Source organism: Fukomys damarensis, unplaced genomic scaffold (assembly GCF_012274545.1).
Source record: "Fukomys damarensis isolate Sample0158 unplaced genomic scaffold, DMR_v1.0_HiC HiC_scaffold_39, whole genome shotgun sequence".
Lineage (NCBI taxonomy): Eukaryota > Metazoa > Chordata > Mammalia > Rodentia > Bathyergidae > Fukomys > Fukomys damarensis.
Window position 1 is genome coordinate 106449002 of NW_022900951.1, and position 15216 is coordinate 106464217.

The following is a 15216-nucleotide window of genomic DNA, read 5'->3' on the forward strand; positions in this document are numbered from 1 at the left end:
GTACCAGGTATTGAACTCAGGAACTTGGGTTTTGCAAGACAGGCAGCAGAGCCCAAATTTATTTTTTGTTACTTGTGTTTTAGGTGCTGTTAGTCAGCTGTTTGCCACTATAACAAAATACCTAAGATAAAGAACTTATGGGGCTGGGAATTTAGCTCAGTGTTTCCAGCCCCGCCTCACAAGTGCAAGGACCTGAGTTTGATTCCTGGTATCAAAACAAACAAATGAACAAACAAAAAAAAACTTATGAGCACTCTTTCTGGCCAATGCTGAGCGAAAGGCATTTCTTGGGACAACTGGTACCAGTACCACAAAACTCAGGGCAAAAGAAAGCCTTACCACAAAAAGTGGAAGTGTGAGTTGGGACCCCTGCTGCCAACACTAATATTGGCTCCTGCTATATACATACAGTCTGAGGAGGCAACAAGAGGTACTGTGTCCTGAGGCTGGATGTTGGAAATTTCTCCTGAGACTCTTGAGTGTTGTACTTGAAAAACAGAGATCATTAATCTTGTCTACAATGCATCCAATAATGAACTGGTCTGAACTAAGTCTCTAGTGAAGAACTACATTGTGTTCATTGGCAGCACACTGTACCGACAGTGATAAAAATTCCATTATGCACTGTCCGTAAACCGCAAGAAGGGGGATAAGCTTACTCCTGAGGAGGAAGAGATTTTAAACAAAAAACAAAGAAAATTCAAAAGAAATATGATGATAGTTTTAAATTGGGAATTGTTATACCCGCTGCTATGTGTCTGTTGCCTAGGATGGCTTTTGCTATTCTAGGTCTCTTCTGGTTCCAAATGAATTTTTGGATTATTTTTTCTAGTTCTGTGAAATATAGTGTTGGAATTTCAATCAGCATTGCATTGAATCTGTATAGCAGTTTTGGTAGTATGGCCATTTTCACAATGTTGATTCTTCCTACCCAGGAGCAGGGGATATCTTGCCATTTTCTTATATCATATTCCATCTCTTTTTTCAGAGTGCTGTAGTTTTCAGTGTAGAGGTCTTTTGCTTTTTTCGTTAGACTGATTCCTAGATACTTCATTTTTTTGGATGCTATTGTGAAAGGAATTGTTTCCCTAATTTCTCTTTCAGTGAATCTGTTATTTGTGTACAAGAAGGCTATTGATTTTTGAGTGTTGACCTTGTATCCAGCTACTCTGCTAAAAGTGTCAATTAAGTCTAGAAATCTTTTGGTGAAATTTTTTGGGTCTTCAATGTAGAGTATCATATCGCCAGCAATAATGACAGTTTAACTTCTTCCTTTCCTATCTTAATTGCTTTAATTTCTTTCTCTTGTCTAATTGCTGTGGCTAATGTACTCCTAAGTGAAATAAGTAAGTCACACGTGTAAATATCAAATAGTTTCTCTGGTGTGAAAAACTACAGTAGTACACAAGATCCTAATGATATAAGAAAAAGGCTAAAGGCATAGGGGAAGTGGGAAGGGTAGGGGAAAGGTAATAAGGGAAAAGAAAAAAATACGAGAAAATGAAAAAATGGAAATAAAGTGTTTGTAAATGGGGAGGGTAGGAGGAGGTGAAGGGAGGTCAGGGACAAGGGGAAAAAATGAGAACCAAGACCTGTCATGTAAAGGTACATGATGGATGCAACTCTACTGTATACCTAAAATGTACCAATTAACTCAATGAGGAAGAAAAAAAAAAAGAAATATGATGAAAGGAAAAAGAATGCCAAAATCAGCAGTCATCTGGAGGAGCAGTTCTAGCAGGGCGAGCTTCTCACCTGCATTGCATCAAGACCAGGCTAACATGGGTGAGCAGATGGCTATGTACTAGAGGGCAAGGAGCTAGAGTTCTGTCTGAGGAAAATTAAGGCCTGGAAAGGCAAAAAGTCCTCTCTCCTGGCTTAACTCATGTAATACAGGTGCCTATTGTTATAAAAAAGAATTTTGGAGTAGAAATGATTTATTTTGGCTTGTGGTTTTAGAGGTTTCAGTCCATGGTTGTTCGGCGCTGTTGCCTTTGGGGCTGTGGTGAGGCAGCACATCATGGCAGAAGTATGTGGCAGTTCACCTTTTGATGGCCAGGAAGAAAAAGAGAGAGGAAGAGACCAGGGTTCCAATATTCTCTTTGAGGACACATCCTCGATAATCCCATTTCTTTCCATTAGGCACCATCTTCTAAAGTTTCCTCCCCTCCCAGTAGCACCACATGCTGATGACTAAGCCTTTAACACTTATCCTTTGTGGACTTTTTTTCTCTAGTGGACAAGTTTATCTGAGAAAGTAAAAGTGAAGAGTGGGGGAGAGACTTGCCCCGCAGAGTGAACTTTTGCTGAGTAAAGAGAAGAAGAGGGAGAGAGAAGAAATAAAGGTACAGGCTGTATCTGGGAAATGAAGCATGGGCTATAGTGGAAAATTAAGATACCCAGGTGGACTTTTAAGATTCAAGCATAACAGGTGTCATATCTAAGAAGCTGTTGTTAATCCAAGGTTACAAATATTTACCAATTTTTTCTAAGAGTTTCATAGTTTTAGATCTTATATTTATGCCTTTGATTATTTTGAGTTAATATTTGCATATAATGTGATATATAAGGCCAGTTTCATTCTTCAGTATGTGAATATCCAGTTGTCCTAGCCCCATTCTCTAAGAAGAGTATTCTTTCTCCATTGAATGCTCTTGGCACCTTTGTTGAAATTTATTTAGTGTAAATATGAGATTTATTTCTGGAATCCCAATTCTATTCCATTGATCTAAATGTTTATCCTCATGCCAATACCACACTGCTTTGATTTTTATAGCTTTCTAGTAAATTTTTGAAATTGGGAAGTATGAATCTTTAAATATTATTAAGATTTTTTTGGTTCTTTAAGTGTCTTCCATTTGAACTTGAGGATTCGCTTTCTGAACAAAACAAGGCAGTTGGAATTTTAACTGAGATTACATTTATTCCATCAATCAATTGGTATAGCATTTTTAAACATTTAGTTTTCTAACCCATAAAACCAGGTTATCTATCCATTTATTTAGCTTGCATTGAGTATTTTTAGTGTATGCTAACAAGGGATATCACTGTGTGGTTTTCTTTTTTCCTTTTTAATTGACAAGTATGATATATTTATACAGGTATATTATAGAATGTTAAAGTTAAAACAAATTAACATATTCATCACCTCATACACTTATTTTTTTGTTTTGTGGTGGGAGGATGATTGTCTTAGGCATTTTCCTTGTTGCTGGGATATAATACATGATACCTACAACTTAAACGAGGATGGGTTTATTTTAGCTTGTGGTTTCAGTCTATAATCAGTTGGACCCAAGACAGAAACAGGATGACAGAGGGGCATGGAGAGGTAAAGATGCTCAGCTCATGGAAGCCATGAAGCAAAGAGGGAAGGGAGGAATCAGGACTGAGAATGAACCCTTCCAGGTCATGTCCCCAATGACCTATCTCCAAGTAGGCCCCACTTCCTAATAGCAAGTTAGCTATAACACCACCTTGATTCCATCACCTTCAAAACACTAGAGACTTTGGGAGAAAACTTTAGATCCATACCATAACAATGGCTTTCTTGTGATGTTTTTGTCTGGTCTTTTATTTTTTTTTCTTTTATTGAGTTTATGGGTACATTTTAGGTATACAGTACAGTTACAATCATTATTGGGATCTTGTACCTTTACATGACAAGTGGTCTTGGTTCTCATTTTTTCCCCTTGTGTCTGGTCTTGGTATTAGAGTAATTTTGGTTCCAGAATGAATTGGGGAAACATTCCATTCTTTTCTATTTTTTGGAAGAGTTTGTGAAGTGTTGGTGTTAGTTCTTTAAGTGTATGGTAGAATTCAACCCTGTAACTATTTGATCTTGGACTTTTCTATGTGGGCATTTTGGATCGCTAAATCAACCTCTCTACTTATTATAGATCTATTCAGATTTTCTATTTCTTCTTCAATTAGAGTCCATATTTTCTGCTTTTCTAGGAACTTGTTCACTTCATCCAGGTTATCTAATTTTTTGCTATACAACTGTTCATAATATTTCCTTATACTTCCATTTAGTGAGCAACTGAAATTTGAACCATCTTGGTGGAGATTTGTGCTACTGAACTAAACTCTAGTAAGTGAAATGTGTACATATCATAATCATGCAAAGCAATAACTATCTGTATATGACCTATTGCTCAGGGTTGGGGAGCAAGATCTAGAAGTGCCAGTGTTTTCTCCCTATCATATCTCCTCCTTTTCCCCATGTTTTAGACATTTCATTTATATTCATGATGTCTCCAGAGAGTGATGGGAATGTGCAATGCAGTCTATTCTCTCTCTCTCTCTCTCTCTCTCTCTCTCTCTCTCTCTCTCTCTCTGTCTCTTTCTTTCACTGGGCATCGAACTCAGGAACTTGTGCTTGCCAGGCAGGAGTTGGCATCACTGGGCTAAATCCCCCGCCCCAAATGCAGTCTAAACAGGACAGTATTGGCTATTAAGTTTCAGTTAGATATACTGGCAAAATGGAGGAAATGGTGATTATAATTAGCCATATGTGTTCCATCTTGTTTTTGTGTGCCAAATCAGTAAGTATTGAATTAGCATTGTTTTAATAATATTCTACCAGGGCCAGGGGTATACCTCAGTGCTGCTGCCCCTTCCTGGCAAGCACAAGGTCCTGAGTTTGATTGCCAGTATCAGAAAAAAAAGTTCTACCATAAGGATACTTATTATAATAAATTATGTGGTATCCAATATTCTAGCAACCATAATCACCTGTTGGTTCATTAACTCAACCGATACGAGCTAATAGGTGCTTGGAATATATATTCCAATGTATTGTACTGTATTGAATGTACTGTATCAGTAAATAAAACGGTCAGTGACTCTTTTGTGGTTTTTTACAGTTTAGGGGGCTATTGAGCTCGTGCATGAATCAATAATAATGAAAGGTTGTATGAGTCAAAAATAGTGAAGCCCATTATCATACTAAAGATGATGTTGTCAAACTGTAAGCAGAAACTTAGTTATTTAAGTGCACACCTTAAAAACAGGCTAGATGATTAAAATAATTATCATTGGGGCCTAGATGGATATTATATACCTCCAGGTATGATGCCACAGGAAGGATACAAAAACACAACATCACATATATGGTCTGGCCACATGTGTATATCTTGAATCTAATCAGGAGGTCAGACAAACCTCCAAATGCTTAATAATCTGTAATCAAGGATTACACAATTCAAAAACATCGTCAGCTGTGTGTGGTGATAAAGGCCTATAATCCTAGTTACTCTGTAGGCTGAGGCAGGATGATTGCAAATTCAAGGCCAGTCTGGTCAATTTACCAAGACTTTTCCTCAAAACAAACAAACAAAAACAAAAACAAAAAAACAAACCCAAAAAACAAAACAAAAATAAAAAATAAATAAATTAAAAAAAATATATAGATCAGTGGTAGACTGCATTCCTAGCACATGTAAGGCCCTGAGTTCAATCCTCAGCACAGCAAAAAACAAAAAAAGTTCTGAAATAACAACAGAAATAACAATAAATCAGTACCTGGTATTAAAAATTGAATTGAAATTAAAATTGTGAATTTTAGTACCTATTGTGTCTTTACATATTTAATTTTCCCATTGTTTATGCCTGTGCCTTGTTAGTTTCAAAGAACAATTTTGTTTTTTTAAATTGAATTTATTGGTACATTCTAGGTATACAGTACAGTTACATTCATTACTAGGATCTTGTACCTTTACATGACAGGTCTTGGTTTTCATTTTTTCCCCTTGTCCCTACCCTCCCTTCATCCACTCCTCCCCTCCCCATTTACAAACACTTTAATTCCATTTTTTCATTTTCTCACTTTTTTTCTTTTTCCTTATTCCCCTTCCCCTACCCTTTCCACTTTCCCTACACCTTTAGCCCTTTTCTTCCTATTTCACATTGTTAATTATCCCATTAGGATCTTGAATACTATTATAGTTTTTCTCACCAGAGAAACTATTTGGTATTTACACATGTGTGACTTATTTATTTCACTTAGGAGTATATCCTCAAAATGTATCCATTTTCGTATGAATGACTAATTTCTCATTCTTTATGGCTGAGTAGAATTCCATTTTAAGGAAAAAACACATCTTCTTTATCCAGTTTCCAACTGATGGGCAAATGGGTTGTTTCCAAGTTTTAGCTATTACAAACTGTGCTGCTATAAACATAGGTGCGCATATGTCACTGTGATATGATTCTTTTAGTTCTTTTGGAAAGATACCTAGCAGACGGATGACTGGGTCAAATGGAACCTCCAGTCCCAGCTCTTTGAGGTATCTCCATATTGATTTCCACAGTGGTTGCACCAGCCTGCACTCCCACCAACAATGGAGAAGGGTTCCTTTCTCCCCACAACCCCGCCAACATTTGTTATTGTGTGATTTCTTGATAGCAGCCATTCTTTGTGGGGTGAGGTGGAATCTCAGTGTTGGTTTCATCTGCACCTCTCGAATTACCAGTGATATGGAACATTTTTTCATATATTTGCTTGCTGCTTTTACTTCTTTGTCTGAGAAATATCTGTTCATTTCAGATGCCCATTTTTGAATTGGGTCTTTATATTTGGGGGGGCTGATTGTTTTGAGTTCTTTATATATTCTAGTTAATAGTCCTCAAAGAGCAATTTTCAATAAACTTGAATATGTAGATGAGTGTCCTAATATTAACAGTTAAATTATTCAGAAGCAAGTATAGCCTCTATATAGTAATCAAGAATCAACCTTTCTAGAACATTACAAAACTTTTAATCAATTTCATATATGTGTATTTGGGGGAGGTGTTTCCCCTATAAGATGGGTATGCAGAGATAAGGCACTTTTGGACCCACAAGCTTAAAACCTTCCAGAATGCTTGGTTTAAGATTAAAGATAGCCTACAGGGCCCCAAGTTCAAGTAGGATCAAAACAGTTTGCCTTAAGGAATGAATGCTCTGGCCCTTTCCTCCCCATACCACTGATTTATCACTTAGATTGAACATAAGATTAATCATGTGACAGACTAATCTGACCTTTCCCTGTCCTTCCTGGTTTTATCAATAAAAGCCACAAGAGCTTCAGTTCAGGCTGTCTTTCTGAGACTCTTACTCTGAGGGGTGTCAGTTAAGGGCAGTCTCTCTGGGCCTTCTCAGTTTGAACTGGACATCAACTCTGAGTAATCACTCATCTTTGAGCCTTGCAACAGTTGTGAACTGTGAAATATGAACACTCACAAATAATTATTTTTGTTGATCAATATTTTGCATACCAAGAAACTATTGTTTTTGGAGTTTTAATTTAGTTCTTAGTATATTTTTTGATTATTAAAGAAAATACAAGTTCATTATAGAAAGATTTGAATGTATAGAAAAATTTAAAGAAGATGAAAACCATGCATGATGTTACCGTTCAGAGGAATCATGGTTAAATTTTATTTTCTTCAATTTTTTTTCTCCTTGTTTTTCCACAATTAAGGATAGACTGTATACACTAATTTACATCTTGCTTTTTTCAGTTAATGTTATGAACATCTCAGTGTGGGTTTTTTAGACATGATTTTTCACTATTTTCAAGAACTCAACTTTCACAAAGAACAATTATGTATATTTTTGTATCTGAAGCAGATGTCTTAGCGTAGTTATCTAGAAAGCAGAATCTGAACACACTTAAGGGCCAGTATTTTATTGGTAGGCACAATATCAGGACATTTAGAGAAATGAGGCAAAGAGGGCAAATCTTAAGTACTAATGCTTTCATTAATTTACTACATCCAATGATTTTATTCTCAGTAGGAAGGAAGCAGCAATTTTATAGTGTGAAAGGATTTCTCTGTAGACAAACTCAATACAATATGTAAAGATATACATGAGATTATGAATTGGGTGATTTAGGCATAAACTATCATTAGTCTTTTGACAGTGAGACAAAAATTCAATGGTCTGGCTTCATCTTGTCCAAGTTATTGTAGGACAGCACAAGAAACAGCTTCCTTCCAGAGTAAGACGAAAATTGGGGGATCAGGGAGAAAGAGTAGGAGGAAAGGCAGGAGGAGTAAGGAGGGAATGAACTTGCATTGATCCTCCTGCCTCAGCCTCCAGGGTGCTGGGATCACAGGCATATATCATTACACCTGGCCCTAGGCAACTTTATGAAATAGGCTGACAGATTATTTGTGTTTGTAACTTACTATACTTCTTATCATAAAACTTCCGTAATTTTTTTCTCCCCCACATTTTTTATCAGTGCATATTCATTATACAGATTAATGGGTTTCATTTTGGCAGATTTGTACCTGCACATAATGTACTTTGATCTCCCCCTAATTCCCCTCTTGCCCCACCCTCCCTCCTAGTTTCACATTTTTTGGAGGAGTTTCAATAAGTATAATGTATTTTTTTCACATTGTGTTGCATTTTATTTTTACATTCATTTTTATATACATAATAATCACATTCATCATAGGGAATTTGTACTTGTACACGCTATATCTTTTTCCCCCATATTTGAGATTTTATTGATTGTGCTGAGGGTCAGTACAGACACTTCACTTTGTGTACAATTTGTAACATGCATACTGAAAATCTAAAAAACTATGTATTGTTTCTTTTTCAGTTATTCAAGTGATTTTCCAGCTCTAAATTTAGAGGCAAATTTCCATAAGAGGATTAAGTACCATTGTCTAAAATGCTGATAAAGTGTTACTTAATTCACAATTTTATATCATAGACACTGCATACTAAAATTTTCGATCTTTCACAGCACATTACCAAAATTAGGCAAACTGAACCAGCACTACAAAAAAGATGTTACAGAGTGCACACAGTTCTGACAGGGCAATGATCAGGAAGTAGTTCTCTTTAGGAAACAATTCTACTAAAAACAACGTGGGAATAGAAGTCATTTATAATATCCAAGACATATTAAATGCACGACTGTGACTGCAAATTGCCATTTAGTATGCTTTATATTACAGGATATGAAACTAACCCCCACCTATGGAATGTTACACTGACATGCAAGACAGTCAAAGCCTGAATTCAATAACCCACGATTTTCTGGTTGTACCAAAAAATAAACAAGCAGCAAGTGATTTCACCTGTAAAAAACATTTATACTTAATAAATACGATGAGGTGGGATGCCCTCCTTTTAAAAAATGTTTCTGGAGCTACTAAAAAAGTTGCTTTTACAAAAAAGTTGATGAAAATATTCTGCTGGATTGTACAAGAAGGGAGACGGAGCACTGACAAGACATGGCGTGTGATTAATCAGACTTGGCTTCTTTCTCTTCTGTTTCGACAGAGGCTGTATTCTCCTCATTTTTAATTTCTCCATTTTCCTTGGGTAAATCTTCCTCTGTTTCTTGATTAGCCACTTCGGCCAGTTTTGTTTTGTTCCCCTTTTCCCTTTTGCTTGCACTTTTTTTTCTGGAAGATTTATCCTTTCCCTCTGTCTTTTTTGGCTTTGTTTCCACTTTTGCAGGAGCAGGTTTAGCTGTCAACCTCACCAATCTCCTCTTGGGCTCCTCCTTCGCTGCCCCTTTGGTGAAGCTGACCTTCCTCTTAGGCATCTTGAAGGCGCTGCCGAGAGTGGGGTTGGAGAGTGGGGAGGGGGAATGGGGTGAGGGGCGCCTCGGAAGCTGAGACCAGGGCGCCCAGGAGCCTTGCTGAGCTAAAGTGCTTCGAAGGCCGCTGCTGCTCCTTCTGTCACCAGAGCTGTTGGGACCCGCCCCTGGGGTTGGTGGGAGAAATGGATCTACATGATGTATCTTGATTCTTATTTTTTTCCCATTCCTCTCCTCTCCCTTCAACACTTCTTCCTCTCCTGATTTACAAAAGCTTTGTTTCCATTTTTTCTATTCTTTTTTCCCCCTTTTCCTTCCTTTCCTTCCCCCTCCTCCCTCCCCTGTTCCCCTTCACATTTGAACATTTTCTTCCCACTTCCCAGAAATCTGTCATCCATTTTTATTTTTGTTTACTCTTTTGGTTTCTCACACAAGAGAAACAATGCAATATTTAAACATGTATGTCTGATTTATTTCATTTAAGAATATGGTCTCAAGGTGCATTTATTTACCAAAAAATATCTTTCCTTTATGGCAGAAAAGTACTCAATTATATATAAAAACCACATTATCACATTTTCTTTATCCATTCATCTGATGATGGGCATTTGGGCTGTTTCCAAGAGTTAGCGATTGCAAATTGTGCTGCCATAAATGTGGGTATGCATATATCTCTGTGGTATTATGCTTTTAACTCTCTCAGAAAGAAACCAAGAAGGGGAATAGCTGGGTCAAATGGACCCTCTAATTTTAAGTTTTTGAGGAATCTCCATACTGATTTCCATATTGGTTGTATCAGTTTACACTCCTACCAATAGTGGAGAAGGGTTCCTTTTTCCCCATAGCCTCAACAGCATTTGTTTTTGATTGATTTCTTGATGGTACCCTTTCTTTCTGGAGTGAGATAACATCTCAGTGTTGTTTTAATTTGCATTTCTCGAGTGACCAGTAATATTGAACATTTTTTCACATATTTATGTACTGTTCATACTTCTTAATTTGAGATATCCATTTTTGGATTGAGTCTTTAAAATTGGAGAGGTCTGATTTTTTTGAATTCTTTATATATTCTGTATATTAGTTCTTTGAGGAACAGCTGATAAAATTTTCCCATGCTGTGGGTTGTGTTATCTCTTCTCTCTGTTGGTGCTTTCTCTTACTGTGAAGAATATAATGTATTTTGTTCATAGTCATGACCCCATTACCCACCCTTACATACTCGCCCCCTCCCACTTCTTTCCTTCATCTTGCATAATAATAGCCTTGCTTCTTCTTTCTCGTTACCTGTTTTAGATTTTACATATTAGGGAGAGCATGCTATATTTTTCTTTTTTAATCTGGCTGGCTTACTTCACTCAACATGATGATCTCCAGACCCCTCCATTTTTCGGTAATGACAAAATTTCATTCTTTTTAGTGGCTCAATAATACTCCATTGTGTATTATATACTGTATTTTATCTATTCATCTGTTTCTGGGCATGGAGGCTGGTTCTATATCTTGGTTTTTGTATATTGTGCCACAAGAAACATGGGTATGCAGATCTGCTAAATGTAATTCCTTCAAGTATATACCAAGGAGTGGTATGGCTATATTAAATGGTAGTTCTTTTTAAATTTTTTTAAAGAACCTCCAAGCAAGTAGGTTTCCTTTCTCACCTGCATCCTTACCAGTGTTCATTAGTTTTTCTATTCTTGATGATAGCTATTCCTACTGGGATAACACGGAATTTCATTGTACTCTGATTTGCATTTCCTTAATGGCTAAAGATGGTGAGCATTTTTTCATGTATGTTCTTATTGTCTATTTGTATTTTTATTTTGAGAAGTGTTTATTCAGTACTTTTGCCCAATCATTGGGCTATTTGATTTTTGGTGTTAAGTGTTTTGAAATTTTTACATATTTTAGATAGTAATCCTCAGAAGCAAATATTTTTTCATTCTGTAGATTGTCTTTTTCACTGTTGATTATTTCTTTTTTAAAATAAATTTTATTTTATATTATCCCATTACCCCCTCAAGTCCCCTCCCCACCCTATGTACAAAAGCTTTGTTTGCATTTTTCCTATTTTCACTTTTTTCATCCTTTCCTTCCTTCCTTTCTCCCTTCCTCCTTCCTTGTTCTTTCCATTTGAACACTTTCTTCCAATTGCCCAACATCCATTATACATTTCAGTCCTTATTTCCACTTTCAGTTTCTCACACCAGGGAAACAATGTGGTATTTAAAGATATGTGTCTCATTTGTTTCACTTAGGAGTGTGGTCTCAAGTTCCATCCATTTAGCTATAAATGTCTGAAGCTCATCCTTCTTTATGACAGAGTAGAACTCCATTGTATAAAGAAACCACATCTTTATCATTCATTGGTTGATGGGCATTTATGCTGTTTCGAAGATGTAACTATTACAAACTTTGCTGCTATAAACATGAGTGTGAGCCGGGCGTGGTGGTGCACACCTGCAATCCCAGCACTCAGGAGGCTGAGGCAGGAGGATCGCTGTGAGTTCGAGACCAGCCTGGGCTACATAGTGAGTTCCAGGTCAGTCTCAACTACATAATGAGACCCTGTTTCAAAAAACCAAAACCAAACCACACCAAACCAAAACAAACCATGAGTGTGCATATATTGCTGTGGTATGATATTAATTCTTTTCAGAAGATACCAAGAAGAGGGATAGCCAGGCTGAATGAAACATCTAGTTTTAGTTTTTTGAAAAATCTCCACACTGATTTCCACAATGGTTCCACTAGTCTACATACCCACCAACAGTGGAAAAGGATTCCCTTCTCCTTATAGTCCCTCCAGCATTTGTTATTGGTTGATTTCTTGATAGCAGCCATTCTTTCTGGAGTGAGATGGAATCTCAGAGTTGTTTTAATTTGCATCTCTTGAATGACCAGTGGTGATGAACATTTTTTGATATATTTATTTACAATTTTAATTCTTCATCTGAGAAGTGCCTTTTCATTTCAGATGCCCATTTTTGCATTGTGTCTTTAAATTTGGGAGGTTATTTCTCTTGCTATACAGAAACTTTATTATTATTACTGTTTTTATTTTTGTTTCTTAGACAGGGTCTTGCTATGTAGTCCAGGCTGGCCTCAAACTCCTGGGTATCATCTTGCGTCTGCTTCCTGGGTGCTAGAATTACAGGTGTGCACCACCATGCCTGGCTTTAAAACTTTTAAATTTGATTTAGTATTATTTGTTTATATTTACTATCAATGCTGGTGCTATTGTAGTTCTATGGAAGAAGTCCTTGCCTGTGTCTATGGCTTCAATAATTTTCCCTTAATAGTTTCAAAGTTTTAGGTCTTATACCTAGGTCAGTGATGCATTTTGAATTGATTTTTATATAGTGTGAGGTAGGGATCCAGTTTTCCCAGCACCATTTGTTAAACAGGCTGTCTTTTCTTCAACATATATTTTTGGCTCCTCTGTCCAGAATCAGATGCTTATAGTTGCCTAGGTTTGTCTCTGTATCCTCTATTATGTTTCATTGGCCTAAATATCTACTTTTGTGCCAGTACCATGCTATTTTTGTCACCATGACTTTGTAGTATGATTTGAAATTGGATATGGTGATGTCTCTTGTTCTTTAGGATTGCTTTTACTATTCTGGATCTTTTGAGTTTCCTTATGAATTTTAGGTTGTATTTTCTAGTTCTGTGAAGAATATAATTAGTATTTTGATGGTGATTGCAACAAATGCATAGATTGTTTTTGGTAGCGTGGCCTTTTCCCCCCCAAAAAACTAAAAAAATTTAATTAGTGCATGTTTGCAGTACATGCTATTTACAGTCATCTTGGGGAATGGTTACATGTACATACTATAGCTTATTTCTTTTTTAAATCCCCTTCCTGGGCCGAGGATTTAGCTCAGTGGTTCTGCCACCTGCCTTGCAAGAGCAAGGTCCTGAGTTTGATCCCTGGTACCAAAAAAGAAAAATGAAAAAAAAGAAAAAAAATCCCTTTCCCTTTTACTTCCACCACCTTCCTCCTCCTATAATTCCCCTATCCTGATTTTCATTCTTATTTATACTATTAACCTTAGCTCATGTTATGGCATATAATATTTACATTCCAGGTTATTAGGTTCCTGGACATTATATATATTTTTTCTACTTATTTCCCCTTCCCCTCCTTCCAATGCTCTGTGCTTTTTTTCCCCTTGGAAACCTTCATTGCAGGAAATTCATCCCCTTCTAACCATCTTTTACTATTCTCTTTGTACTGTGCTTCACTCAAATGAAAGATACCATATGGTATTTAAACTTATATGTCTAGTTTATTTCATTCAACTTTATATTTTCCATGTGTACCCATTTTCTTATAAATATTGCAAATTTGTCATTCTTTATAGCTGAGTACTATTCTAGTATATATAGATATCACACTGTTTTTATTAATCATTTGTTGATGTGTATACAGGCTGCTTCCAAGATTTAGCTATTATGAATTGTGCTGCTACTTTTCTGAATTTTTATCAGTTCTGAAAGTCTTTTGATGAAATATTTAGGGTCTCTTACACATAGGACCATATCACATGTAATCAATAACTTGACTTATTCCTTTCCTGTTTATATATCTCTTTTATTTCTTTATCTTGGCTAAATGCATTAGTTAAAATTTAAGGAAAAAAAATAAATAGGAATGGTAAGAAAAGGCATCCTTGGCTTATTCCTAATTTTAGGGGAGATGCTTTCAGTGTTTCTATTTTCAGAATGATATTGACTGTGGGTTTTTCATGTATGGCCTTTACTCTTTAGAGCAATTACCTTTCAATATGTAGTTTTTTCAGAACTTTTATTTTAAAGAGATTAAATTTGTCAAAGCCCTTTTCTGTGTTAATTAAGATCATGTGATTTTTATCCCTGATTTTATTTATGTGGCTTATTGCATTTGTTTATTTGCATAAGTTGCATCCCTGCAGTCCTGGAATGAAGCCAGGTTGATCATGTATAATCTTTTCCTTTCTTTCTTTCTTTTTTTTTTTTTTTTTGGAACTGGGAATCAAACTTAGGACCTTGCACTTTCAAGGCAGGCACAGTGCCACTGAGCTAAATTCCTGGCCCATGTATAATCTTTTTATCATATTGTTAAGTTCATTTTGCAAGTATTTACTATGGATTTTTGCATCTATGTTCATCAAGGATATTGGTCTACAGTTTTCTTTTTTTGTGTGTCCTTGTTTGATTTTGGTATTATGGTAATGTTGGCCTTATGGAGCTAGTTTGGAGGCATTAATTCCCTTTCTATTTCATGGAATAGTCTGAGGTACATTAGTGTAAATAGTTTTTTAAATCTCTAGTGAAATTCACCAGTGGTATGTCTTGGGCTTTTCTTTGCTGGGAGACTTTTTTTATCATTGAGTTTATTGGTACATTTTAGGTATACAGTACACTTACATTCATCTTTGGGATCTGTACCTTTACATGACAGATCTTGTTTTTCATTTTCTCCTCATTGCTGTGCCCTCCCTTCACACTCTCCTCCCTTCCCTATTTACAAAGACTTTGTTTCCATTTTTTCCTTTCTTGAATTTTTCTTTCCCCTTATTTCCTTTCCCCTGCCTTAGCTACTTCCCCTACTCCTTTAGCCCTTTTCTTCCTATTTTACATTGTCAGTTATACAATTCGGATCTTATTTACACTTTTAGAT

At 36.3% G+C, this 15216-nt stretch overlaps 2 protein-coding genes and 1 pseudogene across 2 annotated transcripts in view; 2 read left to right on the forward strand and 1 right to left on the reverse strand.

Annotated features, from left to right (window-relative positions):
• The window catches only part of LOC104850907, a 12911-nt pseudogene extending 11029 nt beyond the window's left edge, over positions 1-1882 (forward strand).
• Positions 1-15216, forward strand: part of Slc25a14 (solute carrier family 25 member 14) — a 115712-nt gene that overhangs the window by 10915 nt on the left and 89581 nt on the right. The window lies entirely within an intron of this gene.
• On the reverse strand, positions 9255-9560 carry LOC104850882 (non-histone chromosomal protein HMG-14-like). Its single transcript, XM_033760358.1, has one exon. The coding sequence runs from the start codon at positions 9558-9560 to the stop codon at positions 9255-9257; it is 306 nt and encodes a 101-aa protein (XP_033616249.1).

What these genes read in the sequence shown, in the direction of transcription:
- LOC104850882 (XM_033760358.1), bottom strand. Translation starts at nt 9,560, where the DNA reads ATGCCTAAGAGGAAGGTCAGCTTCACCAAAGGGGCAGCGAAGGAGGAG.